The sequence below is a fragment of the Anguilla anguilla genome, chromosome 11 (genome assembly GCF_013347855.1).
Source record: "Anguilla anguilla isolate fAngAng1 chromosome 11, fAngAng1.pri, whole genome shotgun sequence".
NCBI lineage: Eukaryota > Metazoa > Chordata > Actinopteri > Anguilliformes > Anguillidae > Anguilla > Anguilla anguilla.
In genome coordinates, this window is record NC_049211.1 from 20167151 (window position 1) to 20181600 (window position 14450).

Genomic DNA, 14450 nt, shown 5'->3' on the forward strand with positions numbered 1-14450 from the left:
GGCTTTAGGAGAGGAAGAAATACCATGGATCCAGCTGTATGTTTACAACAATTAGAAAAGCACAGATAAACAGAGAATGTGTAATGGCTGTCTTTTTTGTTATAGAAAAGGCATACGATATGATGTGGGGAGAAGGATTATTGATCAGACTTTGTAAAAAAAAAAATTCCAAAATTTCATGTCAAAGTAGGGAAAAGGATCAGTGAGGAAGTATCAGTTTACATAGGGGAAATGCTTGCAATATTGTTAGCAGTGCAGTGGATAGAGGATATAAGACCATTGAGAGCAACCTGTTCAGATTCAAGTTCATCATTAGCCAGTTCACAGTACAGTCATTCAGACAGCAGACCAGATAGTTTGATTGAAGTACAACAAACATTATACAGAATTCATATGATGGGTCTTAGAGTAATATTTTTATGGGCACCGGCACATATTGGTATCAAAGGAAATGAGATGGCAGATAAGGTTGCAAAGGAGGCCACAAAAAATAATCACATTGATTTGATAGTTAGCTTAAGCAAGACAGAAACCAATGGCATTATTAAGCAGAGATTGAAGGGAAGGTGGCAAAAGCAATGGGCGGAAGAGAGGAAAGGACGATGGTTTTACAGAGTTCAAAGGAAAGTGGGAGAAATGAGAGGTGTAGGAAGGAACAGAAGAGATGAGACAATAATACCAAGACTCAGATTTGGACATACTGGTCTAAACAGTACACTACTGTGGGCAAGAGGAAACAGTAGAACATGTTATGCTACACTGTCAGAAATATGAGGCAGAAAGAAGGCATCTGATTCAAAACCTTGAAAAGAAAAGATAAAAGTACAATTCGATATAATAGATATTCTACAAAAGAGCTCAGGAAGTGAGTGTTATCGAATCCTATTACAGTATCTTAGAGTTACTAATTTGATTGAGAGGATATGAGTTGACATTCTGATCCACACTCCATACCAGATGGTGGCGGTAATGCACCAATTCGTTGTTTACCAACCACCAATAAACCCCAAAGAAAACGAAGAAGAGCTTCCTGTTTAGAACAGTTCAGGAAGAAGAAGTAATGGCGACGTCGGTGGGTGCCGAGTCCTCTCGGACTGGGTTATCCCGAAAAAGCCGAAGTAGGAATATCCTGTCCAGGATTAGACATGGTCAAATTACTGGTTGTGGACTGAGCCGGGGCACACAGGTAATACAGACAGTGAATTGTCGCTATGTTACCTGTAAAATGGAGAATAGAAGCGAAGGCCGTCGCTGTCCGGGAACTAGAGTTCGTCTCTGCCCAGATTAAAATGTTCGCTATGGCCGCTGAGGGGGTATTCAGTGAACGCCTGGAATCGAGTTACCCCAAACATGAGTTTCCGGTTATGTAAGCTTACTGAACAATTTACTGACATAAAGTGACCTCTTAGAAATTCAACTTACGTTATTTGGTTTTAGTAAGCCATCTAACCAGCTTTCCAAGATGATGACGTGAATTGCAATTTTATGGTCTTTTGTTGAAGTGACCTAGCTACATAGCGAATTTAGCATGCGATGGGGCAAACTACCGATAGCTAGCTACCAAATTAGCATATCACATAGTCATACGCGATTATTTAAAGCTTGAGGTACATATTTAACAAACTACTATATTTTAATTACAGATACGACAGCCAGTTATTTAACTAGATAACTAGGTCTACCTTCTTTGCTCGCAGTCCAGGAACGATGTTGTTCGTTTTAGTTGACGAACTAGCTAGCTATCATTACCTAATGTTATCTATCTAGATTAGTGTATCTGACGTTAGCTAGTCTACTGCAACTAATCGTCATTCGTAACATAACAGAGAGAAAAATTGGCATCAAACTACGTTAGCTTCAGTTCTTTATTTCCGATTATCCATCGACAGCAACGACGTTTATATGTATTTATTTTATCTTAACTAGTTAGTACTTGTCAGTTAACAGTCGTCCATCAAACTACATAGCTACCATGCTAAATGAGAGTAAACGATTAAAATGAATAGACGTTACGTTGTAACTGAGCTAGCGTTAGCTAATCAGCTGGGAAAAGTGGAATGTGGCGGACTTCCAGATTGCTGCCTAATTGCTACCCATCTTCATTATGTCATCACATTAATTGTAGTTGGATAATGTTTCGTAGCTGTCCAGCTAGGCACTCGGCCTCAGCCTGTGTTTATACTCCGTGCTCTAACTTGACTATCTTCGCTGTTATGTCGACTGGCTAAGTTTGCTACCTAATTGTTATGCCACGTTTCTCGACAAGTGCGCAAATTTATCCGTAGCTGATGTTTGAGGCCACATTACACCTATTGAGAATTTTAGATGGGCAATCGTAGGGTAATTTAAGGTTTATATGTGCCTTTGTTATGTGGTTATTAGCCAGGCTGTAACTGGGTGCTGCTTTAACGTTTTCAGTGGATACTCAATCTGTTTTTCAGAAATGCTGTCTATGAATACCATTTTGATTTACTGCTCGTGTGGAAGTATTCGCCTTAAAACCGACGCAACGTGATGGCTGTTAACCTAATTGTCCGAGACTGTACACAAATTTACTGTACTTGGTTAACATTTGTGTGTTAACGAGCTTACCGATATCAACACCCATATACGATTAGATGTACAACATTGCTAGACACGCATAAAACTGTATAATGTGTACATGAAGACTTATAATTCTTTCCTAATGAGCTGTTGAAATGCAAGTCAATTGGAAAATAACTCTTATGCAAAAGTAATATGTAAAATAAAGTATGTGTTGTCCACGTGACAATTCATGGTGAAAATGATACCGTCAAGCTGGGGGAAAAAAAAAACATTCATGTTGTGTTACTTGGCGTGATAACACTCATCATGCAAACCTGTAGATGTTTCGCATTGTATACATTTTTGCGCAAATTATTTTTTATAATCCCAATTTGGCTGCCTCATTTTGAGGTCCTTCTCATCACTGCAAAATCCTGTCAATTCAAGAGAGTCTTTTTAGGCGCAGTGACAATTAGCATTTTAACCAGTGAGTGGTGAGTCATTTTAATTGGCTGCCTATTAGAAATGGAAGTGCATATCCCTTCTAGAATTTACACACCCCAAAACTTCTTAAAAATGAAGTATTAATGTATACATTTTATGATTTGAAGATCATTTGAAATGTAAGATTTACACAAGGTTTTTAATTGGTGAGGGTGCTCTGTCCTTGTCAAGCCTTCCATTCGTGTTGGTTAAGTAATGCCCTAGCTCTTTGAAGTTCATACTAGTTGCTTGGTTAGTCTTGTGGTGTTTTAGATGTCTTGGGGGGGGGGGGGGGATTTCTGGGATTCATAATATGAATTGCATGTGTTGGCTACCGTCAGAATAGGCTTTGATGTGTCTGACTCTGAAATGAAGCATAACATTAGTCTCCCAGTTGGAACAGAAGTGCATGTACCCTGGGTGCGAGTCCAGAGAAGGATTTTCTGTCTTCTGAAAACACAGTGAGAATGTGGCGTTCGTTTCTTTGTGGGCTCTTTCCTTTCCTACGTTGGCGACTGCCATTGCGTCTGTGCTGCTTTTCCAGTTACCCGAGGCTCTGCTCAAAGAGAGGGACAAGCGCGCCAGATGGCAAGGGATCCCCATACTGCTGCAGAGGCTGTATGAAAGCAGCCACCCCAATAGCGATCTCTCTCAGACCCATGGAGTGGTGAAGGTACTGCTGGCATTCATTCATATACTACTGGTCTTTCTTCTCTCAGCTGTGGCTTCAGAGATTATGAAATGTGTATTTGCATCCAGTAGTTTATTGTGTGCACATTCATGGTGTTTGTGCTTGTGAATTCTTTTGGATGTGTGCACTATATTGACAGTTGAATGTGTTTGGTGAGCTATCAGCAGGGTCATTTGTGCATGGCATTTTGTCCACATTTTAGGAAATGTCATCCTTGCTTTCCATGGAAGCCATGTCGTTTGTGACAGAGGACAGGAAGACGGCTCAGGAGTCGACCTTTCCCAACACGTACACGTTTGATCTCTTTGGAGGTGTCGATGTGAGTTCCCGCAGGTTTTCCTTTCCTTTTCAGGGCCATGCCCATTTACTTTCAAACATTTCAGAAGGCATGATGTGACCTGAGCAGTTTTGGTTGTTCACTTGCTGGATGTTCACTCATTATAACTTCTTGCAGTTACTGGTGGAAATCTTAATGAGACCCACGCTCACAACGCAGAAGAACAGCTCCAAAAGTAAGCTATTGGAAAAAATGTTTAATAATAGACATTTAAACTCCAGCTGTTAATTTCCTCTAGATTAGCCTCCTTGTCTTCCGTTACTTAATGGGAGAATTGACTATATTTGAGCATAGTTTGAAATTTAGCATTTATTTTAACTGTAATAATGTGCTTTGTAAACTTTCTCTTTACCAACTGCATTATGAACGCTTTGTTCTCTCTACAGTGAGTGACGATCTGGTCAAAGACTGTTTGAGTGTTCTGTACAACTGCTGTATATGTGTAAGTACTTGCATTGATTATGCAAATTGTTACAGATTTATAACTATAGAAAGGATGGATATTATGGACTCTTTTGCAGTTAAGCACGCAAAGATGATGTTATTGATGAATTCAGCTGAAAAGCCATTGCTGCTGCTCTTTTCTCAGTTGTTTTCCATCATTATGTGTACGTTGTTGAATGTAACATAGCTGCAGTACTCTGATCTTATTCACCCATGACCAGACTACTGCATGCTGATGCTGGCTGGGAATTGACTTCCTCGTGTCTCTTTCAGACGGAAGGGGTCACGAAAAGCCTTGCATCTAGGAACGACTTCGTTTTGTTTCTGTTCACCCTAATGACAAATAAGAAGACCTTTCTGCAGACGGCCACGCTAATCGAAGACATCCTAGGGGTCAAAAAGGTGACCAGTGCTGGTTCTTAAAATCTGAAAAAGCTGCTTTATACTTTTAGTGAACCACCATAATGGGATTCTTGTTGTAATTATTGACATGGACCTCTGGGATAACTTTCAAGATTGGTTTGAATGTGACCAGTGGGAATATTTATGCGCTCACTGTGGTGTCTGCTGCGTTGACCATGGTGCGCCTGCTTCCTCTCCACATCACAGGAGATGATTCAGCTGGAGGACATCCCCAACCTGCCCACTCTGGTCCAGAGCTTCGACCAGCAGCAGCTCGCCAACTTCTGCCGCATCCTGTCCGTCACCATCTCCGAGCCCGATGTGGGCAACGACGACAAGCACACCCTCCTGGCAAAGAACGCCCAGCAGAAGAAGAACGCCAGCCCCTCCCGCGCGGAAGTCAACCAAGGTACGGCAACAACTATAAGCAAAGCTGGAAATATGACCTTCATACCAGCCAGAGTGCCAGCTCATATTAGGTATATAGACTGTAAATAATAGTATATGAACTCCACATTATAGCGAACTCAATTTTATATGAACTCCACGGGAGAAAGAGTTGGACGATTGAATCTTTATTCCAGTGAAAGATATGTTTTGAACTTTGACATCTCCTCTCGTGTCTCAGTGACTCTCCTCAACATACCCGGGTTTATTGAGAGACTGTGCAAGCTGGCCACTCGGAAGGTGTCTGAAGCCACGGGCACCTCCAACTTCCTGCAGGAGCTGGAGGACTGGTACACCTGGCTGGACAATGCTCTGGTGCTGGACGCGCTCATGCAGATGGCCACGGAGGAGGCGGAGCACAGCAGCACAGGTGAGTCGTACCTTCTGCTGCTACCTCCCTACAGCCCACTGCCTGTGCATTTGCATAGTAAAAGCATAGTCTTTCCAGAGATATTTAACTGTTTTGATCAGTATTAGATGGCTGTTGAAACCTTCAGCAGTTCTAATGTTCAGCTGTGTTTTTTTACCAGATATTTCTCAGATTAACTACAAGTGAAAACTTGTTTGCAGGACCACTGACTGATTGCCAGCCCATTCCAGAATTGGAATATGGAGCATTTATTCTGACTGTGCTAAATTGTGATTCATTTTGTGGTGGACTGTTGACGTGGCCTGGTAGGGTTAGCGATGCGTGATTAAGCATGAATATGGAGCTATACTTAAACCCCAAGCTTGAGTTTCCATTTGCTACTGCGGTTTTGTCCTTGAACAACCTCAGACACCCTTGGTTTTATTTGAGAAATGGAAGCAGGATCTGTTGCAGCCTGTTTGACAGAGGAGCGTGCTTTTCACAATGCTTTCAGAATCCTCTGACGAGAGCAGCCTGGCCACGAGCCCACTGAGACACCGGCTCCCGCAGTCCATGAAGATTGTGCACGAGATCATGTACAAGGTGGAGGTGCTGTACGTCCTCTGCGTGCTGCTCATGGGTCGCCAAAGAAACCAGGTGAGGAGCCGGGGCCTTTAATGTTCCGGAACCACTGGTGCAGTTCAACGTAATTGATCTGGCAGCTGTTCCCTGGCTGTAGAGGTGGTTAAATGGCAAATCGCTGACAAACGTGTGAGTTAAAACGGGTTTAGTGGCATTACTGGAATCTATGCATGTGCCTTCATTTTCCCTGGAACCCCCGGATAAATGGATTGATCATGCCCAGTCAGACCCAGCATGTGCACGCAGTCTACAGCCATTATTTAAGCCATGACCCAACACAGATTGGAAGTAGACTTAGTGCTTGAAGTCACAGCGTTTAGTCTTTCTTATCCACCGCTGCTTGTGACATTGGTCTACATTTTTGCATTAGTCAGCCCTGCATTATACGCGCAGTGGTAAAGGACATGTGACCTGAGCCTGTAGCGCAGTGGTCACCAACCCTGTTCCTGGAAATCTATCCTGCAGGTTTTCATTTCAACCCTAGCTGTTGAATGAGGTGTGCTTTGTTAGGGTTGGAGTGAAAGCCTACAGGACGATAGATCTCCAAGAGCAGGGTTGATTACCACTGCTATAGAGAATAAACCCTTCTGTGTGTACACCCCCGCAGGTGCACAAAATGTTGGCCGAGTTCCGGCTGATCCCAGGACTCAACAACCTCTTCGACAAGCTCATCTGGAGGAAGCAGACGTCCAACCATGTGCTGCACGGGCAGAACCAGAACTGCGACTGCAGCCCGGTAAGCATGTGGGCACAGCCTGCAGCTCTGTGTGTCATGCCATCGCATGTGCTCTTTGCACGGTTGGTCATTTTCCTTTGTTTCGGTCACTTTGACAGGAAATTTCCTTCAAAATCCAGTTCTTGAGGCTGCTTCAGAGCTTCAGTGACCACCACGAGTGAGTATTTACCAGATGGCGGGAGGCTGCTTGGTACAGTGGCCCGTTGGTCTCACCGGTGCAAATCTGAATCTTTCCTCCTTTCAGGAACAAATACCTGCTTCTGAACAGCCAGGAGCTGAATGAGCTGAGCGGCATCTCTCTGAAAGCCAACATCCCGGAGGTGGAAGCTCTGGTCAATACTGACAGGTAGGGAGCACAGCTCACAGGTATTCCTTCTCCAGCACACAGACAGAAGCTGGCTTTCTCATTGGCTCTCACTCTCCCCCTCTTTCTATTTCATGACTTTCTCTCTCCTCCTCTCTGTAGGAGTCTGGTTTGTGACGGTAAGAAGGGTCTCCTGACTCGGTTGCTCGCGGTGATGAAGCGGGAACCAGCGGACTCCTCCTTCAGGTAAACGGGCCTGTCCTGGCTGTTTGGCCCTGTCAGGGCCCGTGTGAGGCATGTGCTGTGCTGGTGCTCACCTGTCCTCCCCCATGCTTACCCCCCACTCCAGGTTCTGGCAGGCCAGGGCAGTGGAGAGCTTCCTCAGAGGGGCCACCTCCTACGCCGACCAGATGTTCCTCCTGAAGAGGGGCCTGCTGGAGGTGAGCGTGCCGCAGAGCTGAGCGCGGACCCGGTCGCTATGGCAACCTCTCGCACTTGCGTCATTTTTTCCCCCTCTCGCTCTTTTCCTCCCTCCAGCATATCCTGTTCTGCATCATTGACAGCGGCTGCAAGTCCAGGGACGTGCTCCAGAGCTACTTCGACCTCCTGGGGGAGCTCATGAAGTTCAACAGTGATGCCTTCCGCAGGTTCAACAAATACGTCAACACAGACGAAAAGGTGGATAGTGTGCAGGGTCCTGGGGCCCCACCGTGTGACTGTGCTGCATGACCTTGCATAGGTTTATCTGTTCTGTGTATGTGGTTCACCTTTGGTAATGTCACCACGTCTTCATTTTTCTCTTCCAGTTTCAGATCTTCTTGAATCAGATCAACAGCTCCTTGGTGGACTCCAACATGCTGGTGCGATGCATCGTCTTGTCCCTGGACCGATTCGAGAACCAAACGGAAGATGTGAAAGGTGATGTGAGCCAACCTGTGTCAGACTGTGCTCAGTGCAACTGAAAGTAAAAGCTAAAGGTGTCCTAGAGAAGCAGTGTACTGTGTGCTCTGCTGGAATGGTAAGAGGAACAGGTGGGTGGGACTGAAACCTGCTGCTGCTGTCTGTTCTCCACAGTGGTGGAAGTGCTGTCGGAGTGCTGTCTGCTGTCGTACATGTCGCGTGTGGAGAACAGGCTCTCCTTCCTCTTCCGGCTTGTCAACATCATTAATGTGCAAACGCTCACACAGGTAAGCTCTCATTCTCCATTATTCAGTTATTCTTTGTCACTTTAATGGGCAGACAGGAATCTCTTATCTAGATTATACCTCAAAGTCACCTGAAAGTATTTCTCATAAGCTGAAACATTGATGAACCTCTGGAAACTCTGAAGGTCAGTGGCACAGAAATTAAATGAAACCTGTAGCGGTCACAGTGTGGTGATCTGGCCCACTGCAGTCAGCCTCACATTAGACCAGGGCTTTGCCTGACGCCTCTCTCTGCGGACACAGGAGAACGTGAGCTGCCTGAACACCAGCCTGGTGGTTCTGATGCTGGCGCGAAGGAAAGACAAGCTGCCATTCTACCTGAAAGCCCTGAGGGAGAAGGAGTACTCGGAGAAGTACCCGGGCTGCCTGCTCAACAACTTCCACAACCTGCTGCGCTTCTGGCAGCGCCATTACCTCAACAAGGACAAGGACAGCACCTGTCTGGAGAACGTGAGTGCGGCGCTGCTCGCGGCTCAGGGACATGCTGGGCTCCAACTGTGTGCTCTGCCTGCGGCCTTCTCAGTTTTCATGAATGAGAGTCCCTTTTGTGTCTTTTTCTTTTCTTTTTTCAAAAATAAATATTGTTCCTTCCGAGCAGCCATAGTAATATTTCACGTAGTGCACCAGGATGCATGGTTGAAGCAGTGTCCACTAAGTCGTTTGTGCGCTGATGATGTTCAGATGTGTCAAAGGAACAGCATTTCCTGATTTTGAAAACTAGTTTGTGCTACTAATTTCATTTTTAAGGCATTGTGTTTTAAACGTGTAGAAGAAACATTCATGCTATTAATTCAAGTTTTCTAGCTTCAGTTGGTACAAACCTCCCCCAGCAGCACATATGTTTAGCAGTCTAACCATGCAAATGTGACCTGCCTGCCTTCGTAGCACAAAAGCCCATTAGGAAAGCACACTGCCAGTGCGCACATGCCGTGTCATCGAGTCCAGGCCTCAGAAACATGACTTTAGTGTTTCACCCGCCCCCCCGTGTGCCTCCTCGCAGAGCTCCTGCATCCCCTTCAGCTACTGGAAGGAGACAGTGTCCGTCCTGCTGAGCCCGGACCGGACTTCGCTGTGTGCCATAGCAAGCTACATCGACGAGGCGTACATGGACCTGGACAGAGACGCGCTGGAGGTTTAACCGCGGCACTCGGACGGAGGGAGGCGAGGGGTGAGGAGGGGTGCCGACACCGACAGTCTACACCGCAGAGGGCGTGTCCTAAGGGACGCTCGTTCAGGGATCCGTACTGTACAGTGCTGTGTGTGTGTGTGACTCTGGACCAGCCGAATGTTGTCAGATCATTGCGGGTGTGCGGGGAAACTCCAGCAGTCATTAACTGAAGGGTCTGTTTATTTTATTTTATTTCTCCCCCTCCCCCCTCTCTGACTGCGGGGGACACCACACAAGTGCAGGAAAGAAAACCTGGTGTAAACCCCCCATCCTCCCTTAAGACAAAATCTTTCAGGGATAAGCAATAGTTCCACATATTTTTGAGATTAAGTCAAATAATACATATATGAAATATATATAGCTAACCTGTATGTTTTTGAGAGACATTGCATTTAGTCTTTTAAGAACCAGATATTTTGCTTTGATACACACTTTAAATGGAGACATCAGTTAAGATGGGATATGACTGCAGTTTTTAAAGGTGTGGGTTGCTATCAAACCTGAAATCACTCAAGTTTGCCATTACCTAGATCACATGCATCCTGCTCATGCTTGATCTGAATGCTGTTACACATCTTGCAGCCTTTACTGTTAGCATTAGTGTCCATTATATACAGACAGAGTAGGGGGTGGGGTTTTGGGGGTGTGCTGGTCTAAGGAAGAGCTCTGTTTGCTTGGCGAAAAGGTCACCATCTGCTGAGCTGTCCCTTTTAAGGAGCATTTAGACATGTCTGATCACATGAACAGTGTTGATGGGGATGCTGGTTTCCACTGGCATTCCTCCCCACATCCAGCCCTTCATCCTTCCTCAGTACTAGGAGACCTACACCCTGAATCTGCTAGGACATCGGGGGGAGACACTTTTCTTCTCACATTTTTATTTTTTTGTTCTGTGATACTGTATGTTGGCTCTCAGTTCTTAATTATTTTAAAAATACACAGCATGGCATTTGCAAATATAGGTCTTACATTATTGTTAATGATCACTGTTTTTAATGCTGAGAAAAGAGGCCTCTGTAAAGTCCAAGGCAGTGTGAGAAAGTAGAAAATAAACTATGCAGGTCGTGGCATTTATCTCATTTGTATTTGTACTCCTAACCTTTCCAGTGCTCTGCAACTGGGAGTGATTTGTCAGTTGTGACTGTTTTCCAGCTGTCCACTTATCTCCCTTCTACCATGATCTTTCCCCTCCTCACAGCAGTACCTCATACCTCTTCTATCTGATTGGATGGAGCAGGGAGGAGGAGTCTCACTGCAGGGCCTGTTGCTTTGCCTGCTTTTGCCAGAATGTGTAGACGTTGCCAGGGAAACGGATGTCCAATTGAGCAGTCTGCTCCCGAAGCACGTCTTTGATCTATATCACTCAGTTGTGCTGGAGTTCCCTAGATGGCCTGAGTAATCCTTTGGAGAGATTCAACGACAAAAACTATGGTTTGAGCTACCTCATTTTTTCAACCCAGCACCATCCACCTTGTACTGCCATTCTCATACATAGGGTTGCAATAAATCAAGCTTTTCAACCATGATCAAATAATGTTGTCAAATCCCTTTTTACACACCTGGGGCTGGTTGTACCAACTGGACGTGCACATGTGGCTGAAAGTTGCATCTGACCTGGAACAGAGTCACAGTTCTGGCTTAATTTATACATCAGTTAGACCAGTTGGACATGCTTTTTGTTACACCTGGACACAAACTTAATATTCATCAATAGAAGCCCAATGCCATGTGGCAATATTAGTGGCCAGGGTAGGTGAAATAGAAAATCACCAAATTGCAGGTCTTGGTGCATTAGTAAAAATCGGCAGGGTTTTTTTTTTTTTTTGTCTTTTTTTTTTTGTCTTTTTTTTTTTTGACTGAGGTGTGTAAACTATTAACACTATTGGATCATGTGCATGTATCTGTCCACAGCCTACATCATCTGTAAGTGATTTCTAAAATGTCCAAGCTTCCAGGCAGGATTGTCCGTGACATGCTGTATGCAGTTGCCTTCTTGATAGTAAGAGGGGTGGATAAATGCAAACAGGCACGTTATTTTCCTTTTGAAGAGGTAAATGCCAGTCAAGTGGTATTTACTATGTCTTGGCTTATGAAAAGTATTGGCTTGATGACAGCATAAGCTTTCTGGCATCAAAACTTCTGGCCTTTCTCTGCCGAGCAGCTTTCACATCAACTTTTTCGTGTGACCAGTGGCAGATTTATCATCATGAATTACCTGTGGGGCAAAATTTCTAATGAAACCGACAAACATTTACTTCAGTAACTATTTTGTTCTGGTTAGCCATAATTCTGATACAATATTGTACTGTATATGCTCTTTTAAAAACTTCTCATTTGAAAAATATCCTGAAAGAACAATGCCAGCGCCTGTTGGATGACTTTTTGCCAAATATGTTTTCAGTAAATCCACTGTTGCTATATGTTCTGTTTTTGCTCATTTATGAAATGTTAATTTGCTATGTAGCTGGTTAAGGCACAGGGCACAGTTTACGTAGTTCACTTAGACATTCTAGGGTTACTTGGTTTGTGTCAGTTTCGTTGTGTGTTTATGCACATGAATATGTATTACTTATGCTAGATATACAATGTTTACGCTGGACTTTAGTGTCTCAACATACTGTTAGCAACAGGTTTTAAAATGAGATCAGTCGGACATACCATTTCTTAACTTGGCACTTAAGACCAACCTTTTTTATTTTAATTTTTTATTTTTATTCAATGCCCAGTTAGTGCAACCAGCCCTAGGAGCCCCAAACGTATGTTTCAAATCCATAAAAATCACCCTGCACATTGAAAAGTGGAAATGTATTTTCTCTCAAGTCTATTAATATTTCCCAGACCTCAAGGGGTCTTAAGTGAACTGAAATGTTGTCTTATTGCTGCTGCTTGTTTTCTTTTTTCCCAGTCTTTTCACTATGCATGCAACAGTCTGGTTTGTGAAGGTGATGTGACTTCTTTGCGGAGTTTGTTGGAGTTTACAGTTGGGGAAGCTGGGCTTGTTTGGCCACACAGGAGTCTGTGTGTCCAAGTGATCTCTGCAAACCAGGCCAGCAGTATCTTCGTCACAACGAGCACCAAACATCACCATGAATGTTGCATTCTGTTTCCCTTGGGCTCCAAGCGCGATCTGTTTAAAGACTATTTTGTGACAAAGGTGGTTTAAAAGGGCATCTATGATTATTCTCTGGGAGGGGCAATCTGACCCAGAGCCTGTTTGGTTGAAGTGTACCAAGCCTTTATTATTCATTGTTGTAAAGGCCATTTATTTGGTGGAAGCACGGTACACTTTCCTTGGATTTCTCTTCTAGAAATCAATTATTGTTCTGGTCAGCTTTCAAAAAAACAATTCTTAGCAATCTATATATGTAAAATAATAATAGGATGCACTCATTACAATGAAGATAAATGCCTAAGGTGCGTTCTGCTTTTAAACAGATCTCCTGATTTGGGAATTAACTTTTAAATTAATTTTTTTTTCTTTCTCCTTGTTGTTTGAATGCTTAGTCAGTTTATACACTACATATTTTAAAATATGTGGTACTAGGCTAACTTTCAGACTTGCTTAGTGAGTCTTATTTAGGTATGCAGAATAACATGTTCCTATAGCCATCACCCAAAGTCTTACCAGACTATTCAAAAATATTTTAATGATTTTATTCCTTGGATTTGGAAACATTTTGAGTTGTATTATGCAGTGATCACCTGACAACAAAAGTATCAATTTGGATGTTATTTTTGCATCTGTCTTGTCTAGGCTTAAAAGTTAACAAATTTTTAATATATTCAGCTTCAAACTAGCAAGCTTTTAACCATTGCTACAAATTGTACTATATTGACCCACACTGTCATTTGTAGTATACCTATCGAATGGTATATTTTAGTCCAGATAGTTCAACAGTGAATTGTCAATGCAGTTGTTTATGCTCAAATCATATTGTTCATATTGTACATTGGCAATGATCTAAATATTGAATCAGATGAGTCTCTATCCTTGTACCCATTTTAAATCTTATATCTGAACATAGCTATTATTAGCAATCACCCTGAAACCCGGGCAATGCTGGTGCTAAACGCTTTGCATTTGATTGTAACTGACTTTTCCCTCTCAATAGGTACTTGACAATAGATGGATGGAGATTCGGTATCTCTTTTGTGGGTTATAATTAGCAGATAATTATGGCAGAAAAAAAAATGCCACATTGGGTGGTTTTTTTTCAATTTCCTTTGTACAGCTATGTCCGATTGTGCATTGATTATGATTTAGTGATTTTAATTGAGTTTGTGAATATGGCACAAACTAGAATATAGCTACTGCACCTGAAAAGTGTCTTATATATGCAGTAATCACCAGCCAGTAGTTTTCCCAAGCACCAGTGTGTTTCTGGTGAGCAGCACACACTCGTCTGTGTATACCAAACTCAGAATACCACTCTTAATCACCCACGCCCTGCTAGTGAACTGTTTTAATGCACATCCACAATTTTTGTTGTTATTTTCCCCCTCTGTATTTGGGTTTGGATTTAATTTACTATTTAACTGTTATTGTTTGTAAATTGAAAAAATAAATGGTCACAACTTTAATCCAGACTTGTGTTCCTCTGTGTGAACCTGGACATCTGCCACCACTTTTCTTTGTTTCTGGACCCTACCCTGAAGTAAGATCAAAGAGGAACCTTTGGGACTTTAGTTAAAACAATATCAACCAGTGGCAGTAAA

General features: G+C 43.3%; 1 protein-coding gene across 4 annotated transcripts; it reads left to right on the forward strand.

The window, feature by feature from the left end:
- Positions 1 to 1023: 1023 nt before the first annotated feature.
- On the forward strand, positions 1024 to 14315 carry LOC118207332 (short transient receptor potential channel 4-associated protein-like). Of its 4 annotated transcripts, none has more exons than XR_004761358.1 (20): positions 1024 to 1186; positions 3554 to 3682; positions 3903 to 4019; positions 4155 to 4212; positions 4424 to 4479; positions 4755 to 4883; positions 5091 to 5292; positions 5512 to 5700; positions 6194 to 6336; positions 6929 to 7057; positions 7156 to 7214; positions 7302 to 7403; positions 7524 to 7607; positions 7711 to 7801; positions 7899 to 8039; positions 8168 to 8279; positions 8436 to 8548; positions 8810 to 9016; positions 9567 to 11165; positions 12640 to 14315. XR_004761358.1 is itself a non-coding variant. In XM_035380804.1 (20 exons), the coding sequence occupies exons 1-19, from the start codon at positions 1061 to 1063 to the stop codon at positions 9702 to 9704; spliced, it is 2325 nt and encodes a 774-aa protein (XP_035236695.1). In that variant the 5' UTR covers positions 1024 to 1060; the 3' UTR covers positions 9705 to 9734; positions 10933 to 14315. The 4 variants fall into 4 exon arrangements, 3 of the variants coding, with proteins under 3 accessions (XP_035236695.1, XP_035236696.1, XP_035236693.1); XM_035380804.1 differs by having other exon boundaries at positions 9567 to 9734; positions 10933 to 14315; XM_035380805.1 differs by having other exon boundaries at positions 9567 to 9734; positions 10936 to 14315.
- Positions 14316 to 14450: the final 135 nt, after the last annotated feature.